The sequence below is a fragment of the Ambystoma mexicanum genome, chromosome 2p (assembly GCF_040938575.1).
Source record: "Ambystoma mexicanum isolate Mex_15411 chromosome 2p, UKY_AmexF1_1, whole genome shotgun sequence".
Taxonomy (NCBI): Eukaryota; Metazoa; Chordata; class Amphibia; order Caudata; family Ambystomatidae; genus Ambystoma; species Ambystoma mexicanum.
Genome location: NC_090923.1, coordinates 716178017 through 716201908, shown reverse-complemented (window position 1 = coordinate 716201908; position 23892 = coordinate 716178017). Strand labels below are relative to the sequence as shown.

General features: G+C 47.0%; 1 protein-coding gene across 1 annotated transcript in view; it reads left to right on the top strand.

Annotated features, from left to right (window-relative positions):
• The window catches only part of CAPNS1 (calpain small subunit 1), a 120483-nt gene that overhangs the window by 18091 nt on the left and 78500 nt on the right, over nucleotides 1-23892 (top strand). The window contains exon 2 of the mRNA XM_069644303.1: nucleotides 21313-21459. Within this exon, the coding sequence (XP_069500404.1) occupies nucleotides 21347-21459 (113 nt within the window). The 5' untranslated portion in view covers nucleotides 21313-21346. The remainder of the gene's footprint in view (nucleotides 1-21312; nucleotides 21460-23892) is intronic.

Genomic DNA, 23892 nt, shown 5'->3' with positions numbered 1-23892 from the left:
ATTCCACTCCTAAGTCGCTGGAGGTGCTCTAGCTGGTCGAACCTGTATTTTTAGACCTCGCAGAAAATCGTGAATAACCTGCACCTTGAAAAATAATGCTCGTCATGTGGATTCTTGTGACCTGCCTACTGAAATAATACTGAATTATACCCGCATAAGTATATTTCAGGCAAGCTGTGGCTAGACGTGCTGGATGTTGGGTCAGTGCCTCCTTTTGTCAGGTTAAACGATTGTGCCTGAGCTGTTGGCACCATGAGCAGTATCCCCCCCCCCCTCCCACGACCCCTCCACTCCACCCCACATTTTCATGCAGAGCACTTTCTGGTTGAAAGCATCCCTGTCTTAAGATTTCCATGAGGATGTGGGAAGCCAAGATAGGAAGTGCAGACATTGTAGGTTGTGGTCCACCCCTGAGCTGTCGATCTGGCTTGGAGAGGAAGCTGTAACAGGCAAGAGATGTGTTTGATAGTAATGGCGACCTTCTTGGCCCATATTGGGGCCACCAAGGTATAATGGCCTGGCCGCTACCGATTCTGATGTTTGCGCAAGGGATTTCGGAGAAAAGCTTGTAGGAATCCAGATTTCTTTTTGCGTTTCTCATTGCACACCTATATTTGAGGACTATCCTGGGGAGCTTCCCTTTCCGTGGTGCACACTCGGGAGTTTCTGACGCAAGTGCATCATATTGTGGAACAAGGACGCTGCAAATCTCCATAGTTTTAAAACTCCTCAAGTATGTTGAGTATGTGGCAATTCCACCCTGCCAGCCAAACCCCCTCCCCATGCCTGAATCATTTTATACTGGGTGTGTTGTCCATCTGTACTAGTAGGAAACTAGTATAGATGGACAACCGCTTTCTTTCAACTTGAGGAAGTTTATGCAATAGAATTGGGCCTCACCCAACCTTCTTGGTCGCATGCACCCTTGCAGCTTGCCAGTTAGAGGGTGACTTTAAGGATGAACTCCATAGCAGATTACTTGGGGTGTGCCATTTCACTTGGATTTGGCAAATTATGTTCCTGGCCGCCTATTTTGCAAAGTCTAAATCAGGATGCTTGAAAACACCATCTCAGCAGCCTCATGTGAGGGGGAATCCGGAGAATACAGTGACCCTTCTTGTACTCTTTCTCCCCCCCCATGCACAACCCCACCCCAAACCCAATTCATAGTGTCCATTTTTTAAAAACCCATTTCCAAACTCGAAATGGTTTACTAACTATGCTCCTGCCAATATGACCCAATCACTCAACCTTCCCTCGCCCCCTCTCCTTTACATAAACCGGGCTAGATCTAACCAACCCGTCGCTAATTATAACCAAACCTTTTCATACCAAAGCTGCTATAAAACCATTCGACCAAATCCCTGTACCACCTGCCACTCGATAAAACCATCCCCGAAGTTACTTCCTGCCCCCTTCCTTGCTGCGACAGCTGCACAAAATAATGACCACAGCCCATTTTAAAATATAGAATTGATTCCCCATCGTGCAGACATTAATGACATCCTGCTCAGACATGGCCACCCCCCCATTCTCCTTGCCTGCTCATCTGCTTCCACCATGTGCGCTCCAAGATGTACCCTGATTGGCAGCAATTTGATCAATTTTACCTGTAGGGCCAATTTATCTTTCGTTGCATCAAATCCATTTTCGTTCTTTAAAGTCCCACATTTGGGCCCACATGCCAATTTGTTTCCTCCTAAATCGATGTCTTTGCTGTCGCAGGGTGCCCTTCCTACATGTGCACCAACATTGACAAACTGCTCCAACAGCCCCTCCCCTACCCTTAGCATGCAGTCTCCGTGACTGTGCCCCCCCCAACCCCCCAGCCTTCTCTGTGTGACTCCATGGAGTGCGCAGCTTTCCGTACTTCCTTTTCCATCATTGTAGCACCAGCTGTAGAATTGAAAATAAACACGGATGAGCAGAAAATAGAGGATAAAAGGGGGTAGGTGCCCTGTATCTTTTTTTTGTTCCTACTTCCTCCAATCTCATGTAGATTTACTTTGTGTGCAACCAGGCTCATAGCTCTCTGATATTTTAAAATCTCCTTCCTACAAACCTATCCTCTTGCCTTTGGTTGGCGCCTGAATGAGTGACTCCTTACACTACAGTCAATTGAACCCATTCTGTGGTCTGACCACATTTTGGTCTCCTGTAGGCTGGAAGATGTAGGCAAGCCTGCTGAAATTCCAACAGAGAAAATCTGGCAGCCCTCCTGGCATGCTGTGGATACTTCAAGACTGGCCACCTCGATCCAAGCCAAATGCTGCAATGAGTCAGTGTCATTGGCCTCCTTGTCCAAGGCATTGCTCGAGGCCGCAAATACTGTTGTCCCCCCTTCGACTGATCCAACCATGCAGACTGTCACCTGAACCGTGGTTTACCGATCTCTTGAAAGAGGAATGCCTTAAACTGCGTCAGTCGGAACGCAAGTGGCGTAGAACATATCACCCCATTCTTAAAGCGCAATATAAAATACATTCGGCTACCTACTCTGCCAAAATCAAAGCTGCTAAAAGGGTATACTTCACCACCAATATCGAGTCCTCTTTCTCTCAGCCGAGGGCTTTGCTCTCTGCTATTAAGGATCTCGCCTCAGTTGAGAGACTCGCCCCACTGTCTTGCCTACACAAGAACTCTGTAATGCTCTATCCCATTTTTCTTATTTTGAAAATTGATACTATTAGGCAAAACATCTCCTCTATAGTGACAGGGGCTGCACCTATAGATAAAATTGTCTCTTCTGTTGCTACTGCTGTTCCTACTACAGTTAACACCTGGTCCACCTTTCCGACTTTTACTGAGGAAACTGTCCTGATGGCTATTGAAAAGATTAATTCTTGCTCCACCTCGGATGCTATCCCTTTATGGGTTATGAAAGATATTTCTCCGAAGTTGCTATAGTGCTTTTAATGATTCTTTTCTAATGGGATCTACCCCACGGGAATTGGAAGTCAGTCAGGGTGATTCCCCTATTGAAGAAACCTACCTTGGATCCTGCGATTTCCCCATCTAACTTTCACCCTATTTCTCTCCTCCCCTTTCTGGCTAAACTTCTAGAGTCACTCGTGTCTCCCTTACTTTCTACTTTTTTGGAATTTACCAATCTTCTGGACCCGGTTCAGTCTGGGTTCCGTCCTGGTCGAGGCACGGAGAGCGTTCTTGTCGCCGTTTTGGACGACATGACAAGGCTGGTTGATGCAGGTAGATTGGGGGCCCTTATGCTATTAGATGTCAGCGGTCTTCAATACGGCCGACCGCTCCATCCTGCTATCCCGTCTTGCCCAGTTTGGTATATCGGAGCAGGTACTAGTCTGGTTCAGGTTGTTCCTTGCAGATCACACACAGACCCTGTCAATGCCTCCTTTTCTCCCTGCTCCTTGTCACCTCAGCTATGGAGTGCCGCAGGGCTCCTCCCCGTCGCCTATCTTGTTTAACATCTACATTTGGGCCCTTGTGTGTCTCATCCGCTCCTTCGGCATCAGCTGCTACTCATACGCCAACGACACCCAGATACTGATCCGACTAGATCTTGATCAGTCTGAGGTGTCGTCTAGCCTGCAGAGGTGCCTGACTGCTATTGGAGACTGGATGAAACACAATTGGCTCAAACTGAATGGTGACAAGACTGAGGTAATGGTGGTGGGCTATCCTCCCTAATCCTCCTCTCCAGGTGTCCTCCTTCTGGCCCTCTTCCCTGGGACCTCTGCCGATCCCGGTTAAGAAAGTGAAAAAGCTGGGTGTGGTGTTATCTGCATCACTGTCCATGGGCCAACAGATCACTGCCGTATGTCAGGCTGGCCATTTCCAGCTGACAATTTTAAGGAAGGTACTACAACCCCATTGCACCCTCCCCTGGTGGCAGCCATGGCTTTATCACTGATAGACTACTGTAACTCATTGTATCTGGCCCACTCCATATCGACCAATTTTTAAAATAAGTGAATAAAACGTGGCCCCTAATAGACCTCATTCTGACTTCAAGGAACATATTGTCCTCCTCAGCAATCGCAACACCCACTTACTGAGCAATCGCAACACCCACTTACTGAGCAACTGTATAGTCACTGGGGCCCTCCGGCCTTCTTTCCCACTGCCCAGCCGAGGGCCAAACTCCCAGAAAAAGTTTCTGTAAAATAAAGTCCCCGCAAGCTTTTCCATCAGGGTCGACAGAAACCTTACCATGCCGTCCTTCTAGTACTTCTATCCTTATCGCCTGGTGCAACAGTGTGAAGTACTGCTTGCAAAATTCCGGCAGGCCTTTTGTGATTTGCCACTGACTCCAGTGCAAAGCACGACTCCCTTAATCTGAGGGCACCCAATAACTAGTGCTGGGAGAGTCTGTGTTTTTCGGGGGGGCATTGCAGCCAAACTTTAAAATGTTTTTCTTTCTGAAGTGTATACAAAAACAAGCTCAGGGTAAGTTGCTCCTTTTCCGCTTAATATTGTAGGCTGGCACTCTAAACTATTCGAATTTATTCCTGGGAATCTGGGACGTTTTTGGAACCCTTTCAGGTGGAGCTACCTCAACCCCCCCCCTCCCCGCTTTGGTGGGGAGAGGCTCTTTTGAGAGAATAATTGGGCCAACTGCACGTTGTCTGCATCCGCACCAGTTGCCAGACCACATTATCTGACGCCCTGAAACATACCTGCCATCTACTATCCAATTATGGCACACGTCCTTATGATAACATTCTATTCCTTCCAGCGCAAACCAGGCACCCCATTGTAGTTGTGCAAGAAAGTCAACCATACCTTGAAATCCTCTCACTGAACCTATAATCTTAATCTTGTGGCGTTCATTGCCTCTGCTAACATTCTACAAAAGGGTGCTCCCACCACTTTGCAAAATTCAAATGGCCCAGCAACCTTTACGTCCCTCTGCTCCATCTTCTTTGCAGCTGCATTCAGCAGCCCTACGCATTTGCATCTTCTCCCGCAGTCACGTTGAGATTTGTGTTTTATTTTTTGGTCTAATCCAGCTCTTTAAAAAGCTAACCGCTTGCTCAGACCTTTATTATTATTTCTTTAAATTACATTTGTTACTCGCCCAGACCCTTGGGTATCACGGCGAGGTTACAGACAGCTTGAAGATACATTAACAGGTATGCAAAGTTATATTGTCAAACAATACATAATAAAAATACAAAGGACAAATGTTCACAGCACAGAAATATATACCTAGGAGCAGAAATATTTACATGCTGTTTTGAGGCTATGATATTAGTTTTGGTTAAATAGCCAGGTTTCCAGATGTTTTTTTTTAACCCCAAGAGGGTTAGTCTTCTCATCCACGAACAGCAACACACCATTACGAATCCTTTAAGATCCCCACACTCCCCTCCCTTACGGTCCCCCTACCCACAAAGGAGAAAGCCAACTATTTGAGTTAATAGCTGGCCTGGCCATTTCCTGAAGCAAACTTCCTGTTGAAGAATAGTGTTAAAATGCTGAAGTATGTACTGGATAGAAACCAAACCTATCTAGTGGTATAAACTGGTCAACACAGATCTTTCCCTTTTTAAACTGCATTCCCAACAAACATGGGTGCGTGTTCAGGAATCGAAAAACGGACTCTATTAGGTTTCGCCATCGAATCCCCTCAGTCGTGCACTACCATACCAGCACCGCTGCCTGATCCACCATCTTGCAACCCCCTGAAATCATCGTCTGTACTGTGGCCATTGTAGTCCTTCACAGTCATGACCAATTGGAGAAATCGACCTAAAATCCCCTACCACCTTGTTTCGGGAGTAACCCAAGTCGGGGAAGGGAGTAGTTTCTCACCTGTAACTCCATTTCTCCAGCATTGGTATCTTTCATGGATTCACATGCTTAGAATATTCCCCGTCGTCAGGCTGGGAATCCCAGGTACATTATATAGACCCTTTCCCGTAGGAAAACTTTTTCGACGCTATACGTCCTATCCACCTCGTTTTGTATCATGCGTGCCCGCGCCGTCAGGACGCCATGATATAAATACAGGACCTGCCCCCGCGCTCCCTCAGATTTCGGCCCCCAAAGTAGTGGGGGAACCAGTTTGCATGCTCAGGGGAGGCAGGCGGGCGCATGTGAATCCATGAAAGATACCAATGCTGGAGAAATGGAGTTACAGGTAAGAAACTACTCCCTTCTCCAGCATTGGATCTTTCATGGATTCACATGCTTAGAATAGATTACATAGCAGTACCACCCCGAAAAGAGGAGGCGTGCATGCAAACTCACATACTTTCCTCACAATGTCCGTTCCCTATGGTCGTGTACCCATCAGCAATAGTTAACATAGAAAAACGAACAATATTCAATCATAATTGCAACAAGATCTAACCCCTCAACCGGGGCGTACCTTATTGGAATAGGTGTCGAAGCACCGCCTGTCCCATCCGAGTATCTTCGGCATGTTGTTGTGGCAGGCAGTAATGGCGGGTAAAAGTGTGTGTAGCCGCCCAGGTAGCCGCCATGCAGATGTCCCCCAGAGGGACTCCAGACCACAGCGCCGTCGACGATGCCGCCGCTCTAGTTGAATGAGCTCTTGGGCGTCGCAGAAGAGGCTTACCAGCCTTGAAATGGCAGTACGAAATGGTAGACGATACCCATCTCGACAGTCCTTGCTTTGAAATATCTTTGCCTTTAGCACCCAAACCATAGGCCACGAACAATTGCCTCGTTGTCCTGAAAGGTTGCGTGCGATGCAGATAACTTGAGAGCCCTTTTCACGTCTAATGTGTGTAACGTGCGCTCCGCTCCCGAGCATGGCTCTGGAAAAAACGTAGGTAAGACAATAGAAGAATGTTTATGGAACACTGAAGGAGCTTTCGGTATGAACTGTGGGTTAGTGGCAAGGACCACCTTGTTCTTGAAAAATATTAAGTATGGTGGGTCTACCATTAGAGCTTGGATTTCCGAAATACGTCGGGCTGAAGTGATGGCCACCAGGAAGGCCAATTTCCACGACAAAAACTTTAGAGACGATGATGACATTGGTTCAAAAGGAGGTTTCATAAGAGACGCTAACACCAGATTGAGGCTCCACACCGGAGGAAATCTCTTCTCGGGAGGGAAACTCCTAAACAGACCCTTAAGGAAGTGCTTAATCAGGCGGTCGCTGAATAATGGTGCAGAATGTCGTTGACGTGTAAACCTGGAGATGGCGGCCAGGTGTACTTTTATCGACGACACCGATAAGCCCTTTTGAGCTAAGAACAGTAAGTATGGAAGGAGCTGTTCCGGCGTAATCGACTGCGGAACCAGACCTGGGTGATCCCCCACACCACTGACAGAAACTCCTCCATTTGTACGAGTATGAAGTGTTTGTGGAAGGTGCTCTTGCCGCTTGCAGAATACGACGACACTCCTCCGGAATCGTTAGCTGACCAAATTCGGCAAAGTCAGGAGCCAGGCCGTCAACTTGAGGCTGTCCGGGTCGTGATGCCAAACAATACCCTCCTGTCGAGACAGAAGGTTGTGGATCTTCCTGAACCTCATTGGCTCCGCCGCCGCCATGTGTAGCAGGTCTGAAAACCACACCTGTCTGGCCCAATACGGGGCCACCAGAATCATCCGACATGGGTATTTGAGGATCCATTGCAAAGTCCTGCGGATAAGAGGAAATGGAGGGAATGCGTACAGGAATTTGTTCGTCCATGGGAAGGAGAACGCATCCCCCAGTGAGCCCTGCTGAGGCCACCTGCTTGCATACTGCGGGCATTTCCTGTTGTCCTTCATCGCGAACAGATCGATGGAAGGATGTCCCCACTTCTTGAATACATGTTGTAGTTGCTGGTCGTTCAGCACCCATTCGTGAACTTCGTTCATTTCCCTGCTGAGGGCATCGGCCTCCACATTTCTCACACCTGGCAGGTGGAACGCCAAGATTTGCATGTTGTGTTGCAGGGCCCAATGCCAGATTTTCTGTGCCTCCATCGACAGGGACCTGGAACGTGTTCCTCCTTGTTTCCGTAGGTAAAACATTGTAGTCGTGTTGTCCGTCATGACACGCACCACGGAGTCTCTCAATTGAGGAAGAAAAGATTTTAGAGCCCACCGCACTACTCTCAGTTCTAGCAGGTTGATATGCAGGGAGGACTCTTGTAACGACCACCGGCCTTGTACCTGTAACGTATCCAGATGAGCTCCCCATCCGCTCAGCGATGCATCCGTCACCACCGTCTTCTGGAACTCCGGTTCCACCAGAGGCATTCCTTTAGTTAAATGAGTAGAAGCTCTCCACCAACAGAGTGCTTGTACCAGTTGTTCGTCGATGATCAGTCTGTCGGACCAGCGACCTTGGCTCTGCGCCCAACGGTCCGCTAGAAATTCCTGGCAAGGCCTCATAAACAGACGGCAGTTGTTTATCAACGGAATGCAGGATGACATGGTCCCTAGCAGGGACATGTATTTGCGCACCGACACCCTGGTACCGCATCTCCATTCCGACGCCTTGCTTTGTAGCTTCTGTATCCTTTCGCTGGATGGTCTTACAAGGCTTGTGTGCGTATGAAACTCCGCTCCTAGAAAGACCAAGGTCCTCGAAGGCTCTACGGAGGACTTGCTGAAGTTTATCGCGAAGCCCAGTTCCTGTAAGAGGGACATCGTGGCCCCCAGACTGTTTCGTGTTTGTTCCATGGACGAACCTCTGACCAGCCAGTCGTCTAGATAAGGGTAGACATGGTGACCGTCCTTCCTTAAATGGGCCGCTATAGGGGCCAAACACTTGGTGAACGTCCTGGGGGAGGACTTGAGACCGAACGGGAGGACCTTGAACTGAAAATGCTTTCGCCCGACGACGAATCTTAAATATCTCCTGTGTCGTGGACGTATTGGGATATGAAAATGTGCATCCTGAAGGTCTAGCGACGACAGATAATCCATGGGTTGCACTGACCTGATCACCTCCTGGAGCTTTAGCATTTTGAATTTTAAGCTCTTTAGCCATTTGTTGAGTACCCTCAGGTCGAGAATGGGCCTCCATTTTCCATTTGGCTTCTTGACAACGAAGAACCGGGAATAAACCCCTTGTCCTTCCTGTGCCACAGGAACCCGTTCTACCGCTCCTTTTTGTAGCATAAGCGCCACCTCTTGTATTAGAACTCGAAGGTGGGGCTGGGCCGAAAACACCGGCGGCAGACTTGGAGGCTTGTTTTTGAATTGCAGCGCATGACCCATGCGAATCGTGTCCAGAACCCATCGATCTGTGGTGATGTATTTCCATTGGTCGATATGATGAGAGACTCGACCCCCCAGGACGTTCCGAAGGCCGTCATTGGTTGCTGGTTTGCTTGCCCTTCGTCGACGAGGGACCCGAGCCGCGTCGTCTGGAGGCTTGATAATCTCTGCCTCTACGTGCCGACTGGGATGCACGTCTGTAACCTTGTGAGGAGTATGAGGGCCTGTTAAATCCACGGTCCCTAGAGGCTCCAAAGCGGGAGTTTCCGGAAGCACCCCTGAAGGGGCGAAAAGAGCGAAAACTTCTACCTGTCTGGAGGGCGCCGAGAGACCTAGCGGTATCCGTGTCTTCTTTCATCCCCTTCAAGGCTTCATCTACCTTGTCTCCAAACAGATGTTCTCCTTCGCATGGCATGTCTAGGACTTTGTACTGGACTTCAGGTCTGAAAGTAGTACATTTGAGCCACGCTTGTCGACGCAGTACTACGCCATGATTGATTTGTTTGAAACCAGCCTCTGCTAGGTCCACCGCAATATTAATAGCGTGGTTCGAGGACTCCTCACCATCTCGTACTAGCAACATGGCTGCTTTTCGATGTTCTTCCGGCAAATGTTCTAGGATAGGGGCTATTTTATGCCACATCTTCCTCATCGTATCGTGATACAATCGCCAAGGAGTTGGCTGCTCTTACCGTCGTGGCGCCGACTGAGAGCACCTTTTTTCCAAAGGCGTCCTGCCTCCTGGCCTCGCTTTCTGGTGGGGTTGAACATTTTTGCTGTACTCTGGCCTTCCTAGCCGCTGCCGCCGATACCACAGAGTCTGACAGAGGCTGTGATGTCAGACATTTTGGAGTGGACTCCGGAGCTTTAAACTTTTTCTCAGTACGCCCCTTAATAGCCGGTTCCGAGAACGGATGACGCATCGTCTTGAGGCCTTCTTGCCACACGTGGTCCAGGATTGGGATGGCAAATACCGATTTCCTCCTTTGACCCATGTGATCAAAAAGAAAACAGTCTTTCTTTTGCTCCTCAGGAATTAGGCCGAACTCGGAACACGCCTTTCCCATCATTGCATGGAAGGCTCCCACGTCATCCGGAGGAGATGGTTGTGCCTGGCTCCTCGTAGAATCTACCTCTACATCCGAATTCCATGTTGGGTCTCTCGACGGTGACAGGGAAATGTCCGACCCCGAGTCACCTCGTATAGAATCGGAATCCGATAGCTCACCCTCCTCCTGCGCTCGAGGACGATCCTTCACCGCCTGGGAGGCCGACGGGCTTCTGGTCGTCGAGCGAGCTGCTTGAGCTTGTTCGTCGACGGAAGGTGCAGAAAACATCAACGATGAAGTGCCAGGCTGAGGGATCTGCGTATCCAGACGCTGCAGGAGCTTCTGAAGTGTATTAAGCACATCCAGAGACCAAACCGTCTGGGGGGTCAGCAACGTCGAGGATAGAGGGGCCACACCCCCGCTCGCACTCATCGTCGACGTATTGGAAGGCCGTAAGCCCAAGTCCGGCGGCTGCATAACCATGCATTCTCCGTCCACCGACGACACCGACAAGGCCGTGTCTGGCTGCAGTAGGACCTCAGGGGGGGCCGGGTCACAGACCTCTAGCTGCCAGGCCATAGATTGAGTCACCGTCGACGAAGGAATCCCCACCGCTGCTGCCTGAATAGTAATAGGCATCGTCAGCGACACCGGGGTCGACGAGCAAGTAGCCGGCACCGAGCCTTTAGACTTCGTAGCTGATTTCGTTGCCGACTTCCCTGCTGAAGAGTCTCGACTCACGGAAGACCTAGGACGGTCCCCTGAGGAGGATTTTGATGCCGCTTGCCTCTCCGTTTTAGAGGATGAGGAGGAGGAGGACTTTTTGTGTGATGAGGAAGACCCAGCATGCTTCTCCGTCTGCTTGTCCGCAGGGCGTTTTTCGACAGGCCGCACCTTCTTCGAGGGAGGTTCCGACTTGCTCCTGGAGGCCGTGGAGCCAACTTCTGATGCCGGATAGGCACCCGCTCCGTCGTTAAGCCAGTCGACCAGCCTCCTTTTTCGGTCTTTAAGGGTTTTTTGGGAGAAACCCTGGCATATCTCACATGTGTCCGCCGTGTGGTGCGGGTGGAGACAGTAGATACAATCCATGTGGGCATCACCTTCATAGACTTTTTTGAGTCCACATGTCGCACAAGGATGAAATAAAGCTTTTCCGGACATATTTTTTCCAGAGTGTAACGTCGCCGAAGCGAAAATACAACCTAATTTCGACTAGCAGTAACCGCGAGGATCCCACTACTTTGAAAGACGGTTGAAATCTGAGGGAGCGCGGGGGCGGGTCCTGTATTTATATCATGGCGTCCTGACGGCGCGGGCACGCATGATACAAAACGAGGTGGATAGGACGTATAGCGTCGAAAAAGTTTTCCTACGGGAAAGGGTCTATATAATGTACCGGGGATTCCCAGCCTGACGACGGGGAATATTCTAAGCATGTGAATCCATGAAAGATCCAATGCTGGAGAAATAGTGTACCAGTCCAAAACTGATAAACACAAAATAAATGTGCCCACTCGGAATTATTATTCAAGTTGTATTTCTACACTAATGGAAGACTGTTTCCTGTAGCTCCGGAGGGAGGTTACGAGGTTGCAAGCCTGTATTGTTCAATATTAACTATAAACTAAGTGAGAAAAACAATCCTGGAATAACAGATGTTAGACTTAGCTAATGCTATTTTATTTACATCAGTATATGCATAAGGATTTAATCAGAACTTCATCAGAAAACATATACGAATAATGATGCAATAGCATCCAGTTTAACTTAACGTAGGATGCTAGCAAATGCAACAAAACTTGAAGGAAGACCAATTCATAAAACATATACATGTTAAAGTCGAATGAAACTAATCTGAGAACCATCTACTCGTGGACAAATACTGAAGTAAAATGGTGGGAAGCTTCTGTGTATCTACTGCTAAATAACAGAGACTAACTATATAATCGAAAGCAGAGCTGTGGAAAAATAGGTCCTGCTGCTAACCACTTTCATTAACTTCTCATTAGTCCCTCGGCTCACCGTCGCTGATCTTGGTTTAAGCTTGCCCTCCCCTAGTAACCTGGACTCACAATGTCTGATTATTCCTGAATCACTGGCAGGTAATACAGTGCTCCAATTAAGATTTGGAAGTGTGAGTATTTTACACTTTTTTTTTTTTTTTTTTAAGTTGCGAGTAAAATGAAGTCCCTTTCCCAATTGGGGTATTTTTAAGTGAGGAAAAAAAATGTTTTACCTGGAAAACGGAAATGTTTTTGTAATAATTATTCCTTTGCACATAGTTATTCATACACATTAAAAGATATATAAAGGTTTTTCAATTCCAATTGGGCAGTAATAATAGTTCCTTCCTGTAGTACTATGTGCACTACTGGTCCAAACATATCCATGGAGCTTTGTGGGTGAAAGCAGGAACATGAGGTTTTACGTGTCTGTGCATTGTATTTCCCTTTTTTTTGGGAGTAAAAGTGGCTTATACGCCCAGCCTTACAGAGAGTGTGTGCCCTTTGCCACTCCCCCTCATAAATCCTCCCTTCTTCTGAATGTTTGTTCCCACTCTGCCCACCGGGTAACTGAGCGTCGCCCTACTCGCTCATCTATTATGCTTCTGCTTGAACTTGGCTTACCCTGCCCCCAAATCCCCCCGCCCCAAAAAAAAGACACTTCCTATGTTCAAAACTCAGCACACAATTGCTTGTGGAATACTAGAGGGGGCAGGTATGGCAATGTTGATGTTGTCATCGGCAGTGTGGAACCCATCCATTGCAACCATATATAAATGGCTAACTAGCCCCATAATGCCCTACCGTCTTCCTTGCACAAAAACCTTCATCGGCTGTGGCCACTGTCCATTGTAGAACACTACCAGACCACTAGCCATGGCGTTTGGCCATGGGGGTGTGCACAACCACTCTATATTTTAAAACCCTTGCTCAAAGATGTTCATCAATTGACCTGTTTTGACAGTGGTATTGTTATGTATAAAAGATCACAGGTTTTGAGAACTCAAAATGTTTTTAGGCAACGTGCAGTGAGAACATTATTTGCCAAGTATCACACACTTTGGTTAAGCAGCATGATACAAGCCCATTGTTTTATAGCCGGTCTCTCTGTAACTGTTGTGATACATCGCACAACCCGAACTATCTGCATTTAAGCAGTACGGCAAAGGGGGGGAAAAGAATGACCATCTGCAAGAATAACACATGTCGGTTGCTTTTACCCCATAGTGAAAATCAAAAGCTGGCACCCATGAATATACACCGACTAAGTGAACATATACATTTGTAGTTCAGTTGACCTTCCCCTTAGAAGAAAGTGCGTAAGACAAAATAGCATTGGACTTAACAAAACAAAAAAATGAACACCAGAAAAAGAACACAAGAGGGAATGTTCCAATAAATATCCTGGCAAAGTATAAAAGGTGCTCACTTTTTAAACCCTGCAATCTGTTGTGAAATATTCCTTGTGAAACATAATCTCAATACCAAAAAAGTACTTGTGGTCTTGTGGGTAAGCGTCTGCACTGGGAACATGGCAACCTCAGTAAAATTCTGGTAGCCAAACACTTGAGCAAGCTTGTCAACCTAAAAAAATAAATAACAAGGTGTTGCATCCCCCCTCTGGGGGGGGGGGATAAAGTTACGCTGTGCACCCACATGTGTCCTTATACATGTGCCCTGAAAAGTAGCCACAATTGGGGCCAAATAACTGCACCAGTGTCCAGGATTGCAAACTCTTGCCACATCATGGGGAAAATACTCATTATACTTGTACTCTTCATTGTCCCCCTCCCCCACCTCCCCCCCAACCTCCATGTCTGGCTTTCAACAATACTCTGCTTTATAAAGATAACTTGAAAGGTACACATACCACAGTGCCACTCAAATATATAAATCCTTATAGAACTATGTTGGGCAAAAAGTATACAATTGTGGCATTATCTCCCCGCCCCCCGTTTTGACTAGGAGACTATAAGAACCATTCAGGAAAAGGAAAAAAAATGGTCTGAGTGCAAAACCTTCAAGGACTGACACTAGCACGGTTTAAAAAAATAATACAGATGCTGTGTGTTTTCTCAGTGTGTTATGAGATATTTAAAACGAAGAAAATGCATGGCATCTGGGATTGTGGACTGTCTCCCATCAATCAGTAACCAGGACTGACCCTGCTGAGCTTCAAAGCGAGGAAGGGACCATATTGCTCTAAGTGGTTTTGTAACCTGGGCTCATTTATTAGACATCCTGGCCTGAGGAGGCTGGCCCCTTCCTCGCTTTGAAGTTCAGAAGGGTCGGTCTGCATGGATGGGAGAGCTGGATGGCTATCGTGTCACTGGCCAATGCCTTCGGGACATGGGCAGTGATTTAAAAAAATAAATAGTTTTAACCCCAATGTTACTGTAGGTGTATCTATTAAAAAAAAAAAACGTTTTCTATTGCTCCGGGTACAGAACTACAGATACCCTTGCTATCTGTAGTCACATTATAGCCGTGAAGATCGGAAAAACTGCCAAAAAATGCTTTGCTGCCTCCCAGCCCCTCACCATGTGTCTCCCTCCACTCTGCCTGCTTCCCATACACCCATGATAGCTTCCTTCCCTGCCTTGCCCTCTTCCATTTCCCCCCAGAGCACACACTGTTTACGTGACCGTTTTCTTTCTAATGTCGGCTATTCTGTACATAGCTGAGGCTACAGAAAAGCTTTGTGTTGCAAACTCAGTCCCTGAACCCCCTCCATTTCCCAAATTTAACTTGCCGTCCTCTTGCCCTCACCTCTAGACTGATGGCATTTGCATGTTTGTTTACCTGCAAATGGCTTTTTTCCCTGCGTTTTCATTTTCCAATATTCTCGGCTATAGCCATGGCCATCCTTTCATTGAGCAAAAACGAAGATGGCAGCTGTTTCAACCTGGTTCTGCCAATTTACGAGATATAACTATCTATTTTGGAGAAGGGTGCACCCCCTTCTATGTCAAATATTTTTTTCTAAAACTACAACGTGGAATAACCCCGAACCACAAAAAGGCCTCTGGTCAGCGCTTTGTGCCCAATTTGTTTCGGATCTGGTTCAAATCCGTCCAGCGGTTTGGGTTGTGTGGTTCGGCAAAAATTGAAATGAACGGGAAGTAGGCTGCAACTTTTTAACCAATCTTTACCAAACTCTGCAGGCGGGGGTGGGGGGGATGCGGTTGGGGCTGCCGTTGCGCATCCCTAATTGACTACACATTTTTGGCAAAGAGTAAAAAGATATTAGCAATTCATTGTTCCAAGGTTCCTATGGGAGTCGATGCACCTTAACTATAGGCTGGCAACTGCCACCATATAATATATACATGCTCTTGGTTTTATGGCATTTCTTTTTGCACCATTTCCCTCTTTTAACCATATTTTCTTGGTCTCATTTTATTTGTATTTTTCCACATGTCAAAAACACATCAGCACTTGGATGCCTATAGTGGGAAGTTCCAAGAATTGCGTTCTTGCTCAACAAGTCAATGGCTGTATATGTGCAGCCATTTAAACAACTTGCTTTCCTTTTTCATGCTCTTATTTTACAGAGCCGTTTACCTGCAATGCATGATTGACAACTCAAAGACCCAACCAAGTGAAATGCATTTCCATTTGTATTTTTTTACAAATAAATACGGAAAGGAAAGGGTGATTTTCGTCTGTAGTTGGAAAAACAGAAAACGTGGTCCTTCATTAAAAGGTAAATCGCAAGCAACCTATTTTGCTTACCACCACCTTTTAAGAAGGGGCACGGTTTTGTTTAGGGTGTGGTGAAGTATGACTTCTAGAAAGAATGTGTTGATGGATAGTAATGAATGTGACCAAAGAGAGGCAAGAGAGGGAATTGCTGATGCAGGGCTGAGGACTTAACATTGCCGTCGGATTTGTTGGAAACTCTCAGAAATTTATCTTCATCAGGACCAAACCTGTGGAACCTTTGACCCAGAAACAGGGGCCAGCCTTTACTTGCTTAACCTGCATCCTTTCTTTCCATATTTAATTTTTTAACTCTACTTTTATTTTTCTTTCCATCTCAAATGGATTCCATATTGTTCTAGCCCCTTGTGGCTCTTCTTTGTGCAACCTTTCACCCTCACTTGGCTTGCCCCATCACAATCTTTACTGGGCAGTGTTGAGATGGATTTCTGAACTCTGACCTGGCGGGCAGAGGTTCAGGAGACCAGCCTCGTTTCCTGGAAAAGGGTCATTTTCTGGACAAGCCAGACCAATCAAGGTAGCTTGGCGTCGGTCAAGACTAGGTGTCATGAGGTGTGAGGGTGACTGAAAGACGTAAAGGACACTTACAAATCGCTCCCAGTCAGGTGTAGATATATTAAAAAAACATATTTATTTCAAGGCCTTTGAGTTTCAACATACAAATCAAATCACAGTAATACTATTAAGCCAACACAATCCTATCTAAATACATATATACAAGACCATTAGGGTCTGAAGGGTTAATGCACAAAATGGGTCCACAACCTAAAAGGGGAAGGAAATGGGCAGTGCAAATAGTCTTTAGTCCCTTCTGCATCCAACACACTCCTAAGAGGCAGTCCAATCCCTAAGAAGAGTGGAGCTTAATGCTCAAATGTACATGCAATGCCAGCCACGCGATAGTTCAAATGGGCAAAATGGGGTCTCTTCAAGGGTCTTTAGCAACTCAGGAAGGTGGGTGATGCGATGAAGAATAGGTTCCCACTATTCGAGGAGGGTCTCCACTTGGGGGCAGAGTTGATTCCAAGAGTTGGGAATAGTTTGCTAGTTCGCACTAGCAGTGGAAAGGAGAGCGGCCCGAGGGGCAACTCGTGTGTAAAAATTGATGGAGGTGCTAGGGGCCACCGGTTAGGTTTGTGAATACTCACCGACCCCCGGCGCACTCTGGACCAAACTTCGGCAGTAGAGTCCACTTTGGTTGCAGGTTCAAGTGCGGCAATTTGACGGCTCTGCGGCTTTCAGCAGCGAAGATACAGTGATGATTCCCAAACTGGACAGTAGCGATTTCTCTGCTCCTGGTGGATGGATCAGGCCAGTTTCACTGCAGCAGGCTTCAGGGGCAAGAGGGCCACAAATGCAGGGCACCTGCAAAGTTCGTCACAACGGCTGGGCGACACGGTAACCGCGTATGCTCCGCTTCTGGCACACTCGTCTCGCTTCAGACCTGGGAATGCCAAGTGTATGAAATTCGGTGTGAGGGTGCCGTGAACACAGAGCTAGCGATATGCCACGTTTCGAGGGCCTCCTCAAAATGGCGGTGGTATCGGGGCAAAGAGTTTGCGTAAGCTGGTCAGTCCACTGGTTGGCCCAGGGACACTTCCGAGAAGGCTTACTTGCAGGTTTTGATGAAGGTGCCGAGAATAGTTGGTCCCACTATTCCAATGAGTCGAAGCATCTTCGCAGACCTTGTAGGATGACGAGATGCAGAGGGGTCCCACATGACGACAGCGGCTCAGGGTGCCAAACCTTCCAGCGGGTCACCAGAGGTTCCTCGACTCGGCTTCTTAGTTTCAGGATACTTGGATCCTATCCTTCGTTCAGTGAGAACTCCAGAGATCGACATGGTATGGGTGTTTGGGGCCTTCTCTTATCCAGAATCTCCTCTGCGCCAGAACGAAGAGGACCCAAAGGGAGGAGATCTGCTCACATACAGGCATACCATACGTGGACGGTTCCTAGTGATTGCATCGAATGCAAAAGCATCAAATGCAAAACCATCGGAAAAAAATGCATCAAAGAATGCATTCTTTTTTTTAATGGGGTGGCTCCCCCGATCCCGTTTTTTTACCCCTTAAAACCCTTTATAGTAATAAAAAAACTTTACCTACAAAAAAATAGCATTTTTTTTGATACTTTTGCATTCGATACTATGTATTCGATGTAATGCCTGGAAACCTATGTGGACCAATAACAGACCAGAGTTCCCAGGCATTCACAGCACTCCAGATGCTCTGGCACCCAGGATGTGTATTGGAACCAGATGTTCAGCCCACATCCTGGAGGCACACACAAGGCATGCAGAAGCTTGCGAAAGCTTGGCGTTTCGCAGGAGAATGCATGCGCAAATAAGGACGGAGCTGGGTCGGCTCGACCTGGGGAAGGTGAAGTGGGTGAAGGGGCAAGATGGCCAAAGGACAGGACAAAGAACCTTGTGACATGGCCATTTTGGAGCCAGATAACAAGGCGGGGTCCTGGGAGACTCTCTGCCAGACATGAGACCTGGTTACAAGAGCCTTACCCAGAGTCTTTAGCTCACTGTCTTTCACAGAGGAGAAATATCCTAAACATATCAGTCTTTGTCCTGCCCTGGGGCAGTCCAGCACCGAAATGCTAGGCAATTCTTTTCTGAACAAGAGTACCAACAGCAACCCCAGACACGTGTTTCGGTCTGGTTGAACCTCATCGGTAGGGTGTAGCTGTGCCTCTCTAAGAATAGTGAACAAGGGGTCCACGTCTGGATTCCCCTAGTAACTTAGGGTGAGACCCAAAGCTACTTGAAATATGCAAATAACAAAGGGGGGTCCTGGGAGACTCTCTGCCAGACATTAGTCCTGGTTACAAGAGCCTTACCCAGAGTCTTTAGCTTTTTGGAGCCAGGCCACCTATTCGTGCTAAACGCGGTAATCGGTTTACCTGTCAGGAAAGGGTTAAAAATATACGAAATGATAAGCTGCCACCAGCCCTGTCCAAGGCACATCAGCGCTTCTCCTAAAAAATCCTTCGAGAGTATCTAAGGCCTTTGGAAATGGCTAATAGACCCAAGTGTACTGTACTGGAAGGTACATTGTAAACTTGTTACATGTTGCAGAAAAGTTGCAACATTGGAAAGGACTAAGGGAAACAAAGTCTCCCAGTACTGACTGTTTTAAGGGCATGTTGGTTTCCCCATAAGAAGTGAGCGAAAAACCCAGAGGATCGCAGCAGAAGGCTGGGCTCTCCTGGTAAAGTCAGACTATGGTGTTAAACATCAGCAAAAAGTTGAGGGGTTCACAACTGGAGGGAAATGTACACATACATGGGAATCTTTCCTAACAGCCAGTGCCAGAGGGGAAGAAATGAAGGGAGGGCTTTAGGAGGGAATTCTTCCATATCTTGTTGATAGATGTCACCAGGAAGTGGCACGAAGTTCCTGGAATCAGCTGCAGTTTTAAGAACTTTTTTTTTATTTTACCTCCTTCACCTGAGCCTCCTCATCTGGGTTGGAACCAGGAGGGATAAATACTGGGAGAGCAGCCTCATTATGTGGTCTTAATATGGCATTATAGCTCTGTGGGGCTGGGTGTGGCGGATGTGGCCGGTAACTGGCCATCAGCCTGAGCCATGGAAGGCCAGAGCCAAGCAAGGGCATCTTCTCGTCTGTGGGCTGTTGCCGGACATGCCCAGCTCTCTTCGCCCCCCCCCCCCCTCCAAGGATGTGAAAGCCATTTGCACCCCAGGGTTCATCCGGGGTGCAAATGGCCTTTTATTATTCCCCCTCTGGGAGATTCGAGCTGCTGCTTGCTCAGCCAGTCCACGGGGGAGGAAGGTAAAAAGATGGCCGCCACCATAGGCAAAACGGACTTGGTCCCTTTTCCATTTCTATGGTGGTGGCCAGAGCAGGAGGTGCAGCTGACTGGAGCTCAAAGCTCCATTCCCACAGATAAGTGTGAACGGAGCAAGGGTGTGGTGGAGCCACCCCACATAAAAAAAAAAAAAAATTGCCTCACCCGGGGAAGGGCCTTGGATGGCTAGAACAGCAGGCAGAGAATGTGTATATTCTCGCCTGCTGTTCCAGCCACCTGATTGGCCAGTGGCCCTTCCCCAGGTGTGAATAGGAGCTCTTCCATCTGATGTGCAGTCTTCCTGTGTCTTCAGAGGAGTCGCCTGGCATGTTTGCTATTTTCAACATAAGCCTGCACTGGGAATATCAAATGATAGAATTGCCTGGCATTACGTTGGGGGCCATACCTGGCCTGCAGTTGGGGGACGGGGCGGGGGCAGGGATGGGGAGGGTTATACGCCTTAGCGCTATCCTTTCTCCTTTTCATACTTCTCTAAAACCTCCTTTGGGGCAATAGCTTCTTTCTCATGCCAAACCTACACAGACCACACATCACTTTCACATTGGGAGGAACACTTTCAGACTCCCAACTCCCGCAACATGCCTCACATAAGCAAAATTGGGTAATTGTCTGCTGGATGCCCTCCAATGGCTACCAGTTGATGCCAGTTTTATGTTCAAGTCACTTTGTATTCCCCACAGTGCTTTTTGGGCCTCTGAAACAAACTACCAGATTTCTAAGATCTTCAAGGATAACACCACCCACTTTGTCACCTTTAAAACATTTCGTTTAAAAAGAACCTGGGAGGCAAACCTTTGAACAGCACGGGGGTATGGTTATGGAATGTCTTGCCGGTATCCCTTGGTGGTTGGAATGGGGGAGGAGAAGGATATCCACCTTAGGATTTCTGAATCCTACCTGGTTATCCTGATTTAGGGACTGCATGTCTTGATGATGCATGTTGCCATTCTAATTATCCCAGGTCGTTCGCTTCATTCCTGCTGCGCACTGCTTACTCCTGGCTTTTGCACTTACCTCTCAAAATGCTTCTACATGTACTGAATTTCCCTTTGCTAGGCCGGGAGGATGCTTGAGGGCAACGCGTTTGTCTTGGAAGAAGACCATTCAGAGCAGCACGGGTTTGAATCCTTGTCCCACGCTTAGAGACTGTACTCTGGAATTAAGTGCGTTATAAAAGATTACCTGCCCACAGGCACGCACCCCTTCCTTCTACTCCTCCAGCGCTCAAATGATCTGGAATGGTCAAAGGTTGTGAATGATCAGACACCTCCCCAGCCCACCAACCCACTTTCCTTCCTTATCTCGTTGGGGTTCTATGAAGCCACTGCATATGCGTATATCACATTTTATAAGTCAACAATAAAGACCAGGTCCTAATATGGGTTTTAGTGGGAGATGGGATGCTGCATCTGGGTTTGGCCGCATGTATGCATGTTTACACTTCCTTTTTGGAGAGTTGCACCCTTGCAGTTTTTTTCATCAAGGATTTGTCATTAATGGAAGCTTTTATATATTTTTATTTTTCAGCTTTCTCTTCAAACTTGCTGCTTGAGTTGCTACGATGTTCCTAATCAAACAGCTTGCAGGTGGGGGCATCCCCGGGTTTTCCGGAGGTGGCGGTGGCGGTGGTGGTGGAGCAGCTGGTGTCATGGGAAGCATCTTTGGCATGATCAGGTAAGTGCTCGTTTCTTGTGTACATCTGGCGTCTTGTGTCGATGGATGGGTACTTCAGGTGTCTGTATTTATTGGAATGGGGAGAAGCACGTACAGCTGACTGGACATTCCCAGAAAGTGGATACAACTTTTATAATTCAAAATGTTATGTAAGGGGAGATACAATAACCAGGTATGACATGGAGATGTTGGGACAGAACGAGGGGTTGCTCTAAAGTAGCATGGCATGTGTTCTGGCTCTATTATTGGTTATCTTGCTCCCATTTCTATTTATTTATTTATTTATTTATTTGTTTGTTTTGTCATTCCTCTCTCGTGAATCTTCTGATTTAGTTTTTTGGATCTATATCTCGTTCTTGGTTCTACATGCCGTTTCCAGTCCGCTGCTCTTACTCCTCTTTGACGCCTTGTTTTTTTTTTTTTTAAATATTTTATTTAAAACGAGTCAAACAGCTATTTGAGACAAGGTTTCATTCTGCGATTAGTGAGCAGAACTGTTTTAGCCACTGTTGCAATACAGTGTGCTTTTATAAAATGGTCTTGCACAAGTAGGAGACGACCGGAAAAATTGAACATTACACTCTGTACTATTATGTGTACTACATACTGTATACTATTGTGTGTACTACATACTGTGTACTATTGTGTGTACTACACACGCTGTACTATTGTGTGCTGCATTTCCCCGAACCTTAAAGTCCTTAAAGGTGGTCGAGAATGAGTCCTATTCTCTCAAGTTCTTTTTTTAAAGAATATTACCTTTTCTCTTGTGCAGTGTCTCGATCATAAGTCCAGTTAATTTAGCGTTTAGAATGTATTGAGTCACCACCGTAGTGGTTGCACAATCCTATCCACGTCTGATCTTTTGGGCATATGATGTGCCCGCCCTGGGAACACCAGACCTTTGTTTGCTGGAGGAAAATGAAAATAAAAGGAGGAAGATGGGATAGAACGGATGGGGAGGGAGGAACATGGAAATGGAAGGAAGCTTGGAAGTGTGTGAACATGTGAATAGCAAGGATGTAATAATGACATCCAGTTGTATTGTATGGATGCATAAGGGGCTCGAAGTGCTCTTCCTATCCAAAGTGTAATTGACTGGGTCACTATTTGGCATAGACCATGACCTTTATAATTTTAGAGCAGTTATTGCCAAGGATGATTTAGTCCAAAATGTGTGGCTTATGTTTAAAAGGTTTGTGGAAAGGGTTAAAGCAAGAATCTGGAGAAGGATTCCAGGAATTAAGATATCTTTGCAAAACATTATTTAGAATGATGCGGTATGCATTTAGAATCAGTAATGTGTGAGTGTTAATGGCGGTGACCAAATCCTGCCCTGGCTAGGTATATTCAAAAGATGTTCAAAGGAGCAGGCTAATACACCCTATTGACACTAAATTCCTTGGGCCTCCGATTGGCCGGGTTCTGTAGACTGGAAACTGGGAGGAATTAAGTGCACCCATAATTGAGGATTGAGTTTGGCCTGTGGGTCCACTGCAAGCAAGGCCTTGAATTGTGCTGCCTGGAAATTCTGGATGCTGGCGGATGGGGGTAGGGGGGTAGTAATGGTAATGTGGGAATTTGGATACCTCCTGCCCTGAGACTGTGCTCTTCTGGGAGTTCATCTGATTCAGCTTTGCCTACCCTACTCAACCTGGACTACATCGTGCTGTTAATAGAGGACCGCAGGGTAAGCTTGGGTTCAGAAGAGTTGCAGATTAGTTGGCCACCTATACCAAAGGCGTGCAGACCTGTGTTTGAGAAAGGGGTAGGGGTTAAAAACCGCCATTGTGAGTTTGCTCACTGGTGCCCTCGAGAAAGGAGAGGCAGCTGTTGGCCTGTGAACCAGGTGAGGGAGAACGCCAATGGAGAAAGGGACACACGAAACGGGGAAAGTATGCAATATTTGGATACATTCAAGGGAGGAGGAGAGCTATAAAAGACAAAACCGAGGAAGGACCATGCAGAGGAGGATTGCTGGAAGAGTGTGTGAATGAGGTATTGGTTGGACAAATTTGTGCTTGGGGTCGAGTGTGCGTGAAGCTAATAGAGGGAGAAAGGAGCGTGAATGCGAAAACAGGTCTACAATGGGCAATATGGTCCTTTTCCTGAACGGAGTGTCGCTAACCTATATATCGTTTCATTATTTGGTGGGCTGTGGATTGCGATGTCTGCTTCACAGCCCTTGGCCTTGCACCAGCGACATGAGATTTCAAATAAAATATAAAAAAAAGATCTACACTCTAGCATGGCCGAACGCAGTGTGTTATGATAACGTGCTTGTTTGAATAAAATGAAAATGACACTCCTTTACAAGCAAAAATTGGCCTTCAGTGAAGTCCACTAGGATTGTGTATGTGTAAGCGGGGGCATACATAAGGTGTACAAAACATGCGGTAAAAAAAATAGGGTTATCCATTCTTTTTTCAAATG